The 15,449-nt window shown below is 38.5% G+C and overlaps 1 protein-coding gene across 2 annotated transcripts in view; it reads right to left on the bottom strand.

Moving 5' to 3' along the window:
* Positions 1-4,248: 4,248 nt before the first annotated feature.
* The window catches only part of LOC106867833 (uncharacterized), a 38,960-nt gene continuing 27,759 nt past the window's right edge, over positions 4,249-15,449 (bottom strand). The window contains exons 15-17 of one of the 2 annotated variants that reach the window (XM_014912860.2): positions 14,294-14,861; positions 11,177-11,284; positions 4,249-8,035 (exon numbers count right to left, since the gene is read on the bottom strand). In XM_014912860.2, coding sequence (XP_014768346.1) covers positions 7,893-8,035; positions 11,177-11,284; positions 14,294-14,861 — 819 coding nt within the window. In that variant the 3' untranslated portion in view covers positions 4,249-7,892. The remainder of the gene's footprint in view (positions 8,036-11,176; positions 11,285-14,293; positions 14,862-15,449) is intronic. The other variant, XM_014912862.2, reaches the window with a different exon arrangement.

The raw sequence follows: 15,449 nt of genomic DNA, 5'->3' as shown, positions 1-15,449 counted from the left end.
TTACTGCTCCAGATATCATAGCAGCAATAAATGAGATCAAACCCTATTTTGCTGTAGGCCCTGACAGATTCCCCGCTAGTCTCCTGAAGGACTATAGATACCAACTTGCAGTCCCTCTAACTAACCTCTGGAGAAATTCTTTAGACTCAGGTTATATACCGAAGCAGTCAACTATCGCTCTCGCAGTCAACTATCGTCCAATCTCATACACCTCCCATATCATTAAAGTGATTGAAAGGGTGGTGAGATCAAGGATAGCAGGGCTTCCTGGAGAACTACAATCTCCTAAATTCAAACCAGCATGGCTTCCTCTGTAGCAGGGACTGTCTAACACAGCTCTTATGCCACATCCATGATGTCGTTAGATTTTGTGATGTCATATATTTTGGCTTCAGTAAAGTATTCGACAGAGTCGACCACAATATCCAAGTCAAAATTGTCAAATGCTGGAATTGGTGAAAAACTACTACACTGGTGTCCATCAGGGAACTGTCTTGGGCCGGCTTCTCTTTATGGTCTATCTAAACGACCTTTCCAGCATCATGACTCTAATCCCCAGAAAATTATCAATGGAGAAGACCGAACTGAATTCCAGTCTGATCTCCATGCTGTGAATCAATGGGCAGACAAAAACAAAATGCAACTAAACGAAGGAAAGTTTGGGCTGATGCATTCTGGATAAAATACTATGCTAAAACAAACATACTCTCTTCCTTCAGGAGAACCATTCACAACATCTGATAATATCAGAGACCTAGGAGTAATTGTTGACAACAATTTCAGCTGGAGTGTCCACATCAACAATAAGGTCGATAGAGCTCGTAGGATGAGCTCCTGGATCTTAAGAACTTTTCGGTCCAGAGAACAAGGTGTCATCATTCCTCTTTCCTCCTTTGTACAGCCACCTCGAATACTGCTGCTCCCTGTTGTCTCCCCATACAAAACAAAATATTTCGAAAACTGAATCACCCCAGAGGGCATTCGCTAAAAGAATTAAAGGTATGTCTGATCTCGATTATTGGGACGACTTAAAGCATTGAAATTCTATTCTCTCCAGCGCCGCCGTGAGCGATACATCATCTGCATGATGCGGAGAATATACCACCAGCATTGCCCAAATGACCTCAATATTAGTTTCAGAATTCATCTAAGACTAGGACACGGGCCTACCCAATTCAGGATCACAACACATAAATACACTCCTCAACAGGCCCTGCCCTCGAAACAGATCAAAAAAGAAAAGGATCTTATTACTTTTAAACGGAATCTGGACAAATTTCATCAAGGAATACCAGATAAGCCACCTATACCTCGATACAACTCATTCAACAAGAACTCCCTACTTGAATGGACTATGATACTACAAAACTTGATTTTAAAAGGATTCAGATAATCCTATCAGGTGGTGCCATTAAGTTAGACATGGCCTGGACCAATCTTTGGTCGAAACATATCTAAGTTATATATAATAAATGAAAAAAAATATATGGTAAATAAACAAACGACATAACGTATACAGAGTGTACAGCAAGGCGGAAGACAAACAGGCTGTAGGCGCAGTTACCTCCCTTGTCAGCGAGTTCAAACAAGCTCGCGATAGACAGTGCAAGTAGCAGTAAGATTCTGACACGAGGTCCTGCGACTTTCTCTTCTGGCATCTTGACGTCGTAGAGTGAGGACATGATCTAGTTGGCTCTCTCATGAGACGCGGCGACTAGTAGACAGGAGACAACGCACAGGAGAAGATCATGGCCTCCACACATCAAACCATTTCCATTTATCATTCAGCTTGTATATATGTGTGAGGCTAACATTAAAGGTATTTAAGGTTACAGACTTGTCCAGTGTATTTCTTTGTACCGTGTTCCTATCAAATGATATAACAGCCTTCTGAATAGAATCATATTTAGATGGCTCCATAACCATGATACAAACAGATCGTCTAAAAGTTTAAGGATGCTGTGAGTCTTTCTCCCAGCTACTTTCCTCGCTGAATATGATAAGCAGGCATTTTAGAAGTCACAGAAATCTCAAACACAGGAGAATAGCTGTGAAAACAGCTCAGAAGATCGGGTAAGATATCTTTATAGACAGGAGGGAAAAGTGGCCAGCAAGCCGCTACAGTGAAATGATAATAGTAACAGGCAGAAAAAAGCGGTCAGTCAAACTTCAGTATTTAGTTATCTTTATAACAGTTGGTGAGTAAATGAGGAAATGGTTGAAATAGATATATATGGATATGTAGCTCGAAATGAAATGAACTGGTAAGGGACGATTTATTCTCCGTTATAAAATACAATGATTGCAATACATGAAATAAAATAAACTAACAGGTTACAACAAAGATGTGTGAGAGACTTCGTGGTTAGGCTGGAATGTTCATCTTGTAGGCAAAGTTGACATACTGTCTGGTGGTCTATAGAGGCAGCCGTTGATCTGTTGGTCATGTGGTGTTCATACAGCAACGATATAGGCAAGTATCTGGAGGAGGTGAAAACGGAAACTGGCTAGTATCAGATACGTCGTTGCCAGAGACGATTTGCGTGTGGTCAGTGGCGTGTGTCAGAGACCTAGCGCGGTCAAGAACTGCCGTTCTTATAGGGAACAGTGGGCTCCCAGGAGCTGGTGATCAATTTCCCGTGTAAGGGGAAAATGAACTGTTGCACCAACACGATTGGACAGCTGGAAACCGACCAGTATAAACAACTGGTTCGTTTAATCATGTGACCTGCTGGAACGAAAAGGCTTGTGGAGCCGATATTCGGGTATTTAATCCTGGATGAGTCAAAACGAAAATATCTCACACTTAATGACAGTTGTAAATCACTTCTGCTACATCTTCGTCAACTCTGTATTAAGGGCAGCGATACATGGGTTTGCTTTCAATGCAGTGAAGTTGGAGCCGGAGAACGTGTTGCAAAATGTCACAGATTAGTGATTTGCCTCCCTCGTACAGGAAGAGAGTTATTCCATTGGGGCGCTAACCATCCCCACAGTCAAGACCGTTCTTGTTGTCCTCAGCCGTGAGTGTGCTGTGTGTCTTATAGGAAAGGTTTGCAAATGGGTGTAATGAGGGAGCACGTCTCCAAGATGTAGGCCCGCCTAACGCAGTTGGAGGCATTTTTATATATCTAGCTTTAATAGGGTCAAGGTGACGAAGGAGGCTGTATGTAGTCTGGCCACACTTAACTCCCACCCCCAGCTAGAAAGGGCTTAGTGCCTCGCTCAGGTCATCCTTGACTGATCTACATGTCATCCTGTCTTCAAGTCATTAAAAGGTGCCTCTGTCCATCTTCTTCAGTACAGTCAGGTTGGCTGAAAAGAGATCTCAAGCATAATGGGGAGAGTCCACACGAAAAATCCGTCTCTCAAAGCAGTGATAGAATAGATATCCACCAGGATTTTTCCCCCAATAAATTCTGATATAATTGATATCTACTCTATCTGAAGCCTATTTACAAAAAACATTACTCTTTTACTTGTTTCAGTCATTTGACTGCGACAATGCTGGAGCATCGACTTTCAGTCGAGCAAATCGACCCCAGGACTTATTCTTTGTAAGCCTAGTACTTATTCCATTGGTCTCTTTTGCTGAACCGCTATGTTACAAGGACATAACCACCCCAGCATCGGTTGTCAAGCGATGTTGGGGGGACAAACACAGACACACAAACATATACACACGCATACATATATACATATATATATATAAATTCAGAAGAGTGGTACAACAAGGCACCAAAATTTACTGGAAAATAGCAATCGATATAATTACGACGCTATTGTATCAGGGTTTTATTTTGCTGGAAATTAATACATTTGTATTGAAATATACATATATATATACATACATACAACGGGCTTCTTTCACTTTCCGTCTACCAAATCCACTCACAATGTTTTGGTCGGCCCGAGCCTATAGTAGAAGACACTTGCCCAAGGTGCCATGCAGTGGGACTGAACCTAGAACCATGTGGTTAGTAAGCAAGCTACTTACCACACAGCCACTCCTATGCCTATAATTAATTGTATAAAAATTTCATTAAAATTAGCCTACCTAATTAAAGATTCTATATTATACCTATATAATCGGAATCAATATCATTGCTGTTTAAGCATTTTACAGCCTGACAACATATTCTATCAATACAAATAAAAACAAAAACACAGAGAAAAGACTACACATGCACGTGATTCACATTTTGCACTTGATGGTGCAGCAAAATCATGAAATGAAAATTAACACAATTGAAAAATAATCATAAACCTTTCTTTATTGCAATAATGATGATGATGATGATGATGATGATGGTGGTGGTGGTGGTAATTATGATGATGATGATGATGATCACAACAGCAACTGCAATTTAGTGATGACATCAGGATGGAATTTGGCCAAGATAAATGCACAAAAGCTCTCTTTATCACAGGGAAAGTGACAGAAACATTCAATGTGAAACTTGACCAACAGAATTTTATAAAGGAGTTAGAACCAGAGGAGGATTACAAATACCTGGTGGTATTTGAAGGGGATGGAATTAAGCATTCAATGATGAGGGGGGAGGAAAGATCAGAAAAGAATGTTATCGCAGAGTAAGGGCAATCCTCAAGACAGAGCTTGGTATTTTGGGATTGCATCGACCCCCAGGGTCATAACCTTTTTTTTTTTTTTTTTACTTCAACAAAATGAAAGGCAAAGTCTACCTTGGCAGAATTTGAAACATAGAGATGAACGAAATGCCACTTAGCAGATTGCCCAGCATGCTAACAATTCTGTCAGCTTACCACCTAATGATGATGATGATGATGATGATGATAATAATAATAATAATAATAATAATAATAATAATAATAAGAAGAAGAAGAAGAAGAAGAAGAAGAAGAAGAAGAAGAAGAAGAAGAAGAAGAAGAATCCTTTCTATTATAGACAAACAGACTGAAATTTCGGGGAAGGAGACTCATCGAGTTTATCGACCCAGTATGCAACTGGTACTTAATTTATCGATCCTGAAAAGATGACAGGCAAAATCGACTTTAGTTGAATTTGAACTCAGAATGTAGCGACAGGCAAAATACCACTAAGCATTTTGCCCAGCATGCTAATGATTCTGCCAGCTCACAGCCTTTCCAAATGTAGCGACTGATGACATCTTGGTAAGTGTGTTGCCCAGTGCGGTACCAGCTTGCCACCTTCAACAATAATAATGATAATAATAATAATAATAATAATAATAATAATAATAATAATAATAATAATAGACCAGATATAGTTGTCAAAGATCATGAAGAAAAAAAATGCTTTCTAATTGATGTATCAATACCAGCAGATGACAACGTTTCTCTAAAAGAAATGGAAAAACTTTCAAAATACAAAGACCTGGAAATAGAGGAAACTCGAATGTGGAATCTAAAAACAGAAACAATTCCTATCATAGTAGGTGCCTTAGGTATAATAAAAAATATTCAGACAAATAAATAACAAAAACACCAGGACTTACAAATATATATAACATACAGAAAATTGCACTACTGGGCACTGCACACATCCTACGCAAAACACTTTCAATACAGTAACCATAAGAGCATCACAGCAAACCACAGCACATACCCAAGGCGCACAGAGCTGCGCTCGGTAGTGAAGTGAAAGCACGTTATAAAAATAAAACTACTGAATAATAATAATAATAATAATAATAATAATAATAATAATAATAATAATAATAATAATAATAATAATAATAATAATAATAATAATGATAATAATAATCACCAAGACCAGAAAAATGTTGACAATACATGGAGTCTTCCGACCGATGAGTAACACTGATAGGCTGTACTTATCCAGAACTGTACCAAAGCAGAAGAAAACAGCCTAGAGTGGTATATAGAAAATGCCATGGAGCCACTGTTGAAACACACGAAGAAGGCCGGCATCAGCAAAACTGAAGATTGTGTAAGTAAAGAAAAATTGAAACGGAAAAGTGAACAAATAGGTGCAGGAGTGGCTGTGTGGTAAGTAGCTTGCTTACCAACCACATGGTTCTGGGTTCAGTCCCCCACTGCATGGCACAATGGGCAAGTGTCTTCTACTATAGCCTCGGGCTGACCAAAGCCTTGTGAGTGGATTTGGTAGACGGAAACTGAAAGAAGCCCATCGTATATATGTGTATATATATATGTGTGTGTGTCTGTGTTTGTCCCCCCCACCAACATCGCTTGACAACCGATGCTGGTGTGTTTACGTCCCTGTAACTTAGCGTTTCGGCAAAAGTAGCTGATAGAATAAGTACTAGGCTTACAAAGAATAAGTCCTGGGGTCGATTTGTTCGACTAAAGGCGGTGCTCCAGCATGGCCGCAGTCGAATGACTGAAACAAATAAAAGAAAGAAAGAAAAAAGAAGAAAATGTACAATCAGTGTGCAAGAGATGTGAATGCCATGACAGATACAGAGGACCAGTGGCTATGGATGAGGAGGAGTGACCTGAAGATGGAGACAGAAACACTCATATGTGCAGCTCAAGAACAAGCGTTAAGGACCAATTATAGGAAGTGCAGAATTGACAACACTACCGATAACAACAAATGCAGAATGTGTGGTGAGAAGGCTGAAGTGGTATGGCATATCATTAGCAAATGCCTGAAATTGGCACAATACGAATACAAGAGATGCCATGATAATGTGGCAAGAATGATCCATTGGGAACTCTGGGGAAATCACGGCCTGCAAAGAGCAAAGACATGGTGTGAGAAAACTCCAGAAGGAATCACTGTAAATGAGAATTGCAAAATCCTGTGGGATGCAATGATCCAATGTGATCACCTGGCCAGACACCAGAAACTGAACATTGCTGGGGTGAATAAAAATGAACATTCAGTTCCATATTTAAGAGATGAGGAATCATGTCCATTATTTACATTTGACAGAAGAAGAATCGTACAAGATCAGAAATTTTGAGGCTTAATTGATATCTTCAAACCCGTACGTGTCTGGTGTCTTTTGTTTTTCAAAGCCCCAAATGGATAAAAGGCAAGGTAGACTGCAGAAAAATCTGAACTCAGAATTTATAGAGCCAAATTGGAACAAATACTGCAAAGCATTATTCTTAGAATCCCCTAACAACTTTGTCAATCCATATTGGTCTCAATAATTGATTTTAATATAACTCAAGGTCCCCCAAGTTTTGGGGGACAGAGGGTTAGAAAAAGAAGCAAGGATTGACAAAATATTGAATGGGAGAAAAGGTGATTCATTAGTTATGATTTCATATACACAGGTACACAGAGGGTTGCATGCAAACGACTATGTATATATGATGTGTGTGTGTGTGTGTGTGTGTGTGTGTGTGTGTGTGTGTGTGTGTGCATATATATCCTGTAAAAAATAATAATGGTATTTTTATATAAGCTTAAAGCTTATGGCAATCACTGGATTTCCTACACAGATAGGAAAGCCTTATTGTTTCTGTAGGGGGCTTATATGACCCTTTATTAGACTATTTTCCTTAGTCACTGCTTTGTGATTGCCATAAGCTTTAAGCTTATAGAAAAATTTCATTCTTATTATTTACAGATTTGTAAACACGGCACCGTATAAAAAAACCCATTTGCACTGAATACATATATATATTATGTATTATTTATATGTATGTATATACCTTGTATATATGTGTATACATACATACTCATTATATATATATATATATATATATATATATTTAAACATATACATATGCGTAGGTATGTATATATGTGGAATATATATTTAATTTCTATACATAAATATGCATGTGTGTATGTGTATATATGTATGTAGGTAGGTATGTAGGTGGAAGACAGACAAGAGTACAAGATATAACAAAACAAGGCATCTTCACTCAAGTTATGAGTTATTCTAGAATTGAGTGTAAGGGTAGTCTATACTGCTGATGTGATGTCCTTTGATTTTGTTTATAAATATCCTCCTTACAGCGTATAATATCAAGGCTACAGCTATACCAAGAAAGAAACTGCCAAATATACTTCCAACAAGAGTACCTGTAAAAATAAAAGTAAAAATTAAAATATTTTGTAAATATATTAAAATACAGAAAATGCATTTTTTAAACTTTTGCAAAGGTAAAATGTTTCTAAAGGAAAACCAGGTACAAAAGATGTAAATTTTTGAGCATTTAAACATGAATAGGAAGTTTTTTAAGTTCAGATCACTCCTGGTATGCAGACATTGCCCAAATGACGTTAATACCAAATTCAGGATTCATCAAAGGTTGAGACCTTGTGCCATACAGCCCCTAGAGACTACTCAGGCTCACAACACATAAATACACAGCAATACAATTACCTTCCTTCCACTGGCCCTGTTCTATTTAACATTTTTCCAAATAAAAGAAGAGAAGGGTTTATTCAAACCTCCCTTACGCGACAAAGGTGGTCAAACACCTTTGGATGGATCCCTCATCATGAAATATCAAACAAATGACTTGGTTTATGGTAGAAGTAACTTTTAAAGATTGAAAAGAAACGGTCGCAGAGGTGGAAATAACACTCTCTTTACTCTTTTACTCTTTTACTTGTTTCAGTCATTCGACTGCGGCCATGCTGGAGCACCGCCTTTAGTCGAGCAAATCGACAGCAGGACTTATTCTTTGTAAGCCTAGTACTTATTCTATCGGTCTCTTTTGCCGAACTGCTATGTTACGGGGACCTAAACACACCAGCACCGGTTGTCAAGCGATGTTGGAGGGACAAACACAGACACACAAACATATACACACACACATACATATATATATATATATATATATATATATATATATACATATACATCTATACGATGGGCTTCTTTCAGTTTCCGTCTACCAAATCCACTCACAAGGCTTTGGTCGGCCCGAGGCTATAGTAGAAGACACTTGCCCAAGGTGCCACGCAGTGGGACTGAACCTAGAACCATGTGGTTCGTAAGCAAGCTACTTACCACACAGCCACTCCTACGCTTAATGTTGAGGTTTAACTGAAAAATCTTTATATTTCATCAGTGGCACAAGGATGAAGTTGTTAATCCATTGAACAACATCTATTCACTGAATCTAACGGTTTATCTTTCAAACCAGAGATGGAGATGTAAAATAATTTGGACTGTTGAGAGGTGTCGTTGGGTGCTTGATGTTGGTGAAAAATGACAATGTCTTTCTAAGGCTGCATGTAAAAGTAATTAAAACACTCATGAACAATTCACAGAAATTTTATTAACCGCACTGAGTGTTGTATGTGTTAGTTCTGAAAACTAACAGCACCAATTACATCCCAGGAGAAACAGAATACTGGGATCTATGACAATTTAACTGGGATATAGCAATCTGTGAGTGGACCATCACGACTGGGAAATAAACACACTCTATTCATGATGACAAAATCTGTGTCTTCTAAAGTTTGGAACGCCTTAGATAAATTGATCGAAGGACATGGTGCAACAATAGTGGACTGTACCAAGAAGATGTGGTCATTCATAAACAAGCTTGATTTATGGATAATTCAGTTTCAATGGGGTGAATTTGCCTTTATCAATCAGAAGCTGTAATTATCAGCTGTGCCAGCCATTTGAAGAGCTTGCAAATGGATATGAGAAGATGCTTCCAAGATATCTTCAACTTGAAGCCACTGAAGTGACTCTTTGACCTTCATCATTATGATGTTATTAACGACCAAGATCTTAATCCCAAACTTGCAGCCATTCTTCTTGAAGAAGAGGGTCAGATAACTGGTTTTGAGATCAGTGGGCCTGGGATTTTTTGATCATAAAAAGTGGGCCCGAATGTGATAAAGGTTGAGAACCACTGGAGAATGGAGATGTTGAGCAGCTGCCTCAACATTCTGGAATTGCCAGCCAAAACCACCTTTATATACAGCTTAATGAGAAAGTTCTAAAAATTGAATCACATGATTGTTCAGTTAATTGGTCAGTCACATGAAACGACAATGGCTTAACCATAGTGTTTACTCAGCAATCCAGCAATTCACTTTCGAGTTTTCTAAAGGACTATCAAGTGCCATAACAAACAGGTGACTGGGTGGTTTTGTGATTTATGGGGGTTGGTTTGATAGATTAAAGACAGATTTGGGAGTTTATAGGGTGATTTAAGGGTTTCTAGTATGGTTTAGTAGTTTACAACATCCTAAATTCAAACAAAATCCAATCAAAACCATAAATATATGTGAAGGAAATACATACAGGTGTACATATTTTGTTATCTTTGAAAATGCATGTTCCTGTATATGTATGTGTGTGCATGGGCACATGTGAGCAGTTGTATGTGCATACATGTTTAATAACTGAATGAGTGTATGTATGCATGTGTATGCATGTTTTTATAAGTATGCACATGTGTATGTCATCATCATCATCATCAGCATCGTCGTTTAACGTCCGCTTTCCATGCTAGCATGGGTTGGACGGTTTGACTGAGGACTGGTGAGCCAGAAGGCTGTACCAGGCTCCAAACTGATCTGGCAAAGTTTCTACAGCTGGATGTCCTTCCTAATGCCAACCACTCCGAAAGTGTAGTGGGTGGTTTTACGTGACACTAGCACGAGGGCCAGTCAGGCGGTTATGGTAACAACCACATTCAAAAGGTGTTTTTTACATGTTACCTGCACAGGAGCCACTCAGGCGGCACTAGCAATGACCATGCTTGAATGTTGTTTTTCAGGTGCCACCGGTACATGTGCTGGTAAGGCGACGCTGGCAATGATCACACTCGAATGGTGCTTTTTATGTGCCACCAGCACAGGAGCCAGTCCATTACCCTGGCAACAAGCACGCTTGGATATGCTTTTAACGTTCCACTACTGGCATGAGTGCCAATCAGGCGGTACTGTTATTGGCCACATCAGCGATTTTGATTTCATTTCACTTGCCTCAACAGGTCTTCGCAAGCAAAGTTTATTGTCCAGTGAATGAGGGGTACTCATAAGTGGGATGGCTGCACCCTATATTCGAATGTGCTTGTAACATTCCACTGGCACGAGTGCCAATCAGGCTGTACTGTCATCGGCCACGTCAGCGATTTTGATTTTGATTTTGATTTCACTTGCCTCTGTGTCTATGTCACTGTATGCGTATGTGCGTTTTGTCAAATCATCAATGAAAAATTAAGTGCAATTGCATAAAAGATTACTTACTTTGACTAATCGTATCTTTACTACTTTGTGCCAAACTTTCAGTGCAAGGTTTTGAAGTTGGTTGTGTTGGACAACTGCATACCATGGGTCCTGGAAGGATGAAAGCGGCTGGTGAAGAAATAACATTTCAGTTTCACTCAAAACATCTAATTTTATCCCACAAAATGTAATTATTTTCAAATATTTTAATTAGTCTTTTCCACTTCCAACTTTACAACTTCCAACCCGAAAGATATCTTTCATGCTTTTTATACAGATTTAGCTGAGTTGTTTTATTTTGGCTTAGTTTCACATTATTCTTGATTAAGTCTATTCTTTTCAGACATTGTGTATCTGGGATCACACTATCCAATGTGCTTCCCCTGTTTTAGACAGTGGTGATTGATATCAGGGAGTTCTTTTTAGCAGGTGGTGCTGGTGCCATGTAAAAAGCACTGGTGCTGGTGCCATGTAAAAAGCACTGGTGCTGGTCTTAAATGTACCTGGATATACACATTTCTATACTCTCTCTCTCCTCACCTCTCCCTCCCTCTATCTCCCCTCCCCCTCTCTCTGTATATAAGTGCATGCATGCATGTGTTTGTGTGTGTGTATGTTTGTTTCTCTGTGTGTCTTTCATAATCACCTTATAACTGCAATTTGACCATGCTAAACAATAATCATTTACAGATTGTGTGAATAAAATTATATCTAACTCCAAGTATAAGAAACAGCCTAAGATCCTGTACAATTTCCATAAAATACATCAAAACACAACAAACAAACCATATAAAACCAAACCACCAAACATTAACAAAAACACAACCCCAACATGGAATCCAATTAAACAAATCAGAGAATTTTGTAACGGATGTCATTGTAATTTCAACGTAAATCACAGTGATTATCTCCTCTCATCTGCTAAAAATCAATTGCACTTTTAGGATATCATTCAAAGCCTGCAAGGTCATCAAAGTAATTTCAAACTCGTTAATGATTTCCTTTGATGTGAGAAAGGAAAACTGAAATTACTGCTTAGATGTTAATTTAATTTAGTATATATTCATTGTACTCCATCGGTTACGACAAGGGTTCTAGTTGATCCGATCAACGGAACAGCCTGCTCATGAAATTAACGTGCAAGTGGCTGAGCACTCCACAGACACGTGTACCCTTAACGTAGTTCTTGGGGGAGATTCAGCGTGACACAGAGTGTGACAAGGCTGGCCCTTTGAAATACAGGTACAACAGACACAGGAAGAAAGAATGAGAGAAAGAGTACAGCAGGGTTCGCCACTGGACTCTGCCAGAGCTTTAAGTGTTTTTGCTCAATAAACACTCACAACGTGTGGTCTGGGAATCGAAATAGCGATCCTACGACCGTGAGTCCGCTGCCCTAACCACAGGACCATTGTGCCTCCACAGTATATATTGGTATATCTAAATTCCCTTTCAGTTGTATTACAATTATTGGTTGTAATACAAAAAAGATTACACATAGGAGTTATTGTGTTTGGACACTGCTCACCTGCTTGATTAGCTTCTATATACACTACACACCTGTGATTTAATCTCTACATACAATATGCACTTAATATATTGGTCTCTATATACACTATGTACCTTGAGGATTAGTCTGTGCATACACCAAACTTACAGTGGAGTAAAGTTTGTGTGTACTATACGCTTTAGTGGTAAGTCTGCATACAATGCACACTTGAAATTGAAAAAGACTTCTCATGTTGTAGGTTTACTTCTGGAGAAGAGTCTTAGTTCCAAAGAAATATGAGGAATTATGTCTTCCTGTAACCCACTTAATAGAATCTGTTAAAAAGAAATGGCCTTCTGAGGAAATGGATATGTGGATTAGATTCCAATTATTCTCAGATATATGTTTAAAATGGAATCCATTTTAAGTATGTCCAAGAACAAATCTGTTTGTTGTTTGTAACGAAACTTCAAGAATATCTAAACATAGGAATTCTTTTTATTGCCTGGATTGTTTAATTTGTAATATGTTAACAAAGGTTTATACTTTTAGAACTAGAGAAAATAAATTTGAGCTCAGACATGAGTAGAAACAGATTAAAGAATTTTAATTCCTGAAAATTTAATACAATCATTCCTGATATTTTCTCAATACTTTTCTTATGAGTTCACTGTTCATTTGCAAGACAATTTCTTAGCAAAATACAAAGAACTAGTTTGCTGTTTGCATTCATTAGTCACATCTAAGTGTGTGTTTAAAACTGCTAGAGATGTTTCATGTGGTAATTGTAACCAGTATACCAGGTGTAATTAGAAGAGATATTACATAGATCCTGATTCTTTGATCAGAGCCAAAACTGAACAACATTTCCTGTTTTGCAGTAAAGATTATTTGCCAGCATAACATGGCAGTCCTGGTTTAGGACAAATGTTGCTGTAATTTAGCCCCAGGAGATATCGTCTCCAGCTGGCTATATGACATGATCTGTCATCATCATCATCATCATCATCGTTTAACGTCCGCTTTCCATGCTAGGATGGGTTGGACGATTTGACTGAGGACTGGCAAGCCAGAAGGCTGCACCAGGCTCCAATCTGATTTGGCAGAGTTTCTACAGTTGGATACCCTTCCTAACGCCAACCACTCCGAGAATGTAGTGGGTGCTTTTACGTGCCACCGGCACGAGGACCAGTCACAAGGTACTGGCAACAGCCACACTCAAAAAGGTGTTTTTTATGTGCCTATAATTTCGGACAAGGGAATCTAGCATCTTTACTCAGCTCAAAATTATAAGGACACAAATCATGTCGTATAGCCAGCTGGAGACGATGTCTCCTGGGGCTAAATTACAGCAACATTCGTCCTAAACCAGGACTGCCATGTTATGTTAGTAAACAATCTTTACTCCAAAGTACCGTTGCTGAATATCTCTCATTGTAAGATTTACAAATAGTAATTTTCACATTTCCTGTTTTGTTCTGGAAATTAAATTCTCAGTTAATAGAACTAAATGTTGTTTAATGAAATTATGTAAATCCTTCTGCATTTTACATTGTATTTTATTTATGCAACTGCAGTGGCCCACTCACATTATGCTCTTAAACAGATCAAAGTAAACATGAAAAACACAACCAAAATAGATTACTTACGAATGGTAGAAAAGTTAGGAACTTTGGTTTTGGTTTTTCTCGTAGAGCTTGGCTTTGTTGATGATTTTGAAGTCATGGATGTTGTGTGAAAATGTTTATTCGTTGATTTCTTGTTTGATAAAGTCGTTTTGAATGTAGTCTTGGAAGGTGTTGATGTCTGGGAGCTCGTGAAATGTATAACAGATGAAACTTTGGGCGTGTTTGAGGTGGTGCGTTTAGTAGAAGGAACAGAGTTTCTTGAAGGAGATGATTTAGTTGAGGCCTTTGAAGATCTTCGTGTGGTTGAATGGACAGAACTTGTGATGAAGGATGTTATTATAGGTTTGTTTGAGGTTTTATGTTTAGTAGTGTGAACAGGACGTGTAGAATGTGTAGTTGAAGATTTCAATGTATGTTTTGTGCTGTGAGATGCGGTTGATTTGAAAACTGAACTTGTGGCTGGTTTGCTGGTAGCTGTTGCCTTATATGCAGTCGTTGATAATTCCAATGTTTTTGTGGTTGAAGAGAATATTCTGTCTGCTGAAGACTTCCATATTTTCTCAGCCGTGATGTTCACAATCATCTTTTCCTATAGTTCAATATTTCAGATAACAAAAGATTTTACTAGAATTATACATGCAACAAACACTCACACACACACAACTGAATAACTGATACCTTATATAAACTCAACCTCATTCATTAATCCACTAAACAGAGATAAGTGACAGGTTTCTTCCAGGGAATAAAAGCTTCCGAAAAGCCTTTATGAGGTGTTTACTCGAACAGTGAGTAGACAATAAGTCTGGGCTGGGCCTACAACAATCATGATCATTAGTTCTTCTTTTAATTCTAACATCAAATGAAACGTTTGTCAGTTATATAACACTGTCATTGCTGTGTCATCTGTGCAGCAAAAGTGGATTGGGAAATTTATGAGTTGAATGTCTTGAGCTGCGATGATAGAGCAACCATTGACATATTAAGCCAACAGCCTTCACCAAACTGATTCAACTAGTATGGACGGTTTAGAGGTTCATCATCATCATCGTTTAGCGTCCGCTTCCCATGCTGGCATGGGTTGGATGATTTGACTGAGGACTGGTGAACCAGATGGCTACACTAGGCTCCAATCTGATTTGGCAGAGTTTCTACAGCTGGATGCCCTTCCTGACAC

The sequence above is a fragment of the Octopus bimaculoides genome, chromosome 5 (genome assembly GCF_001194135.2).
Source record: "Octopus bimaculoides isolate UCB-OBI-ISO-001 chromosome 5, ASM119413v2, whole genome shotgun sequence".
NCBI classification, from domain to species: domain Eukaryota; kingdom Metazoa; phylum Mollusca; class Cephalopoda; order Octopoda; family Octopodidae; genus Octopus; species Octopus bimaculoides.
This window is presented reverse-complemented; position numbering and strand designations above follow the sequence as displayed.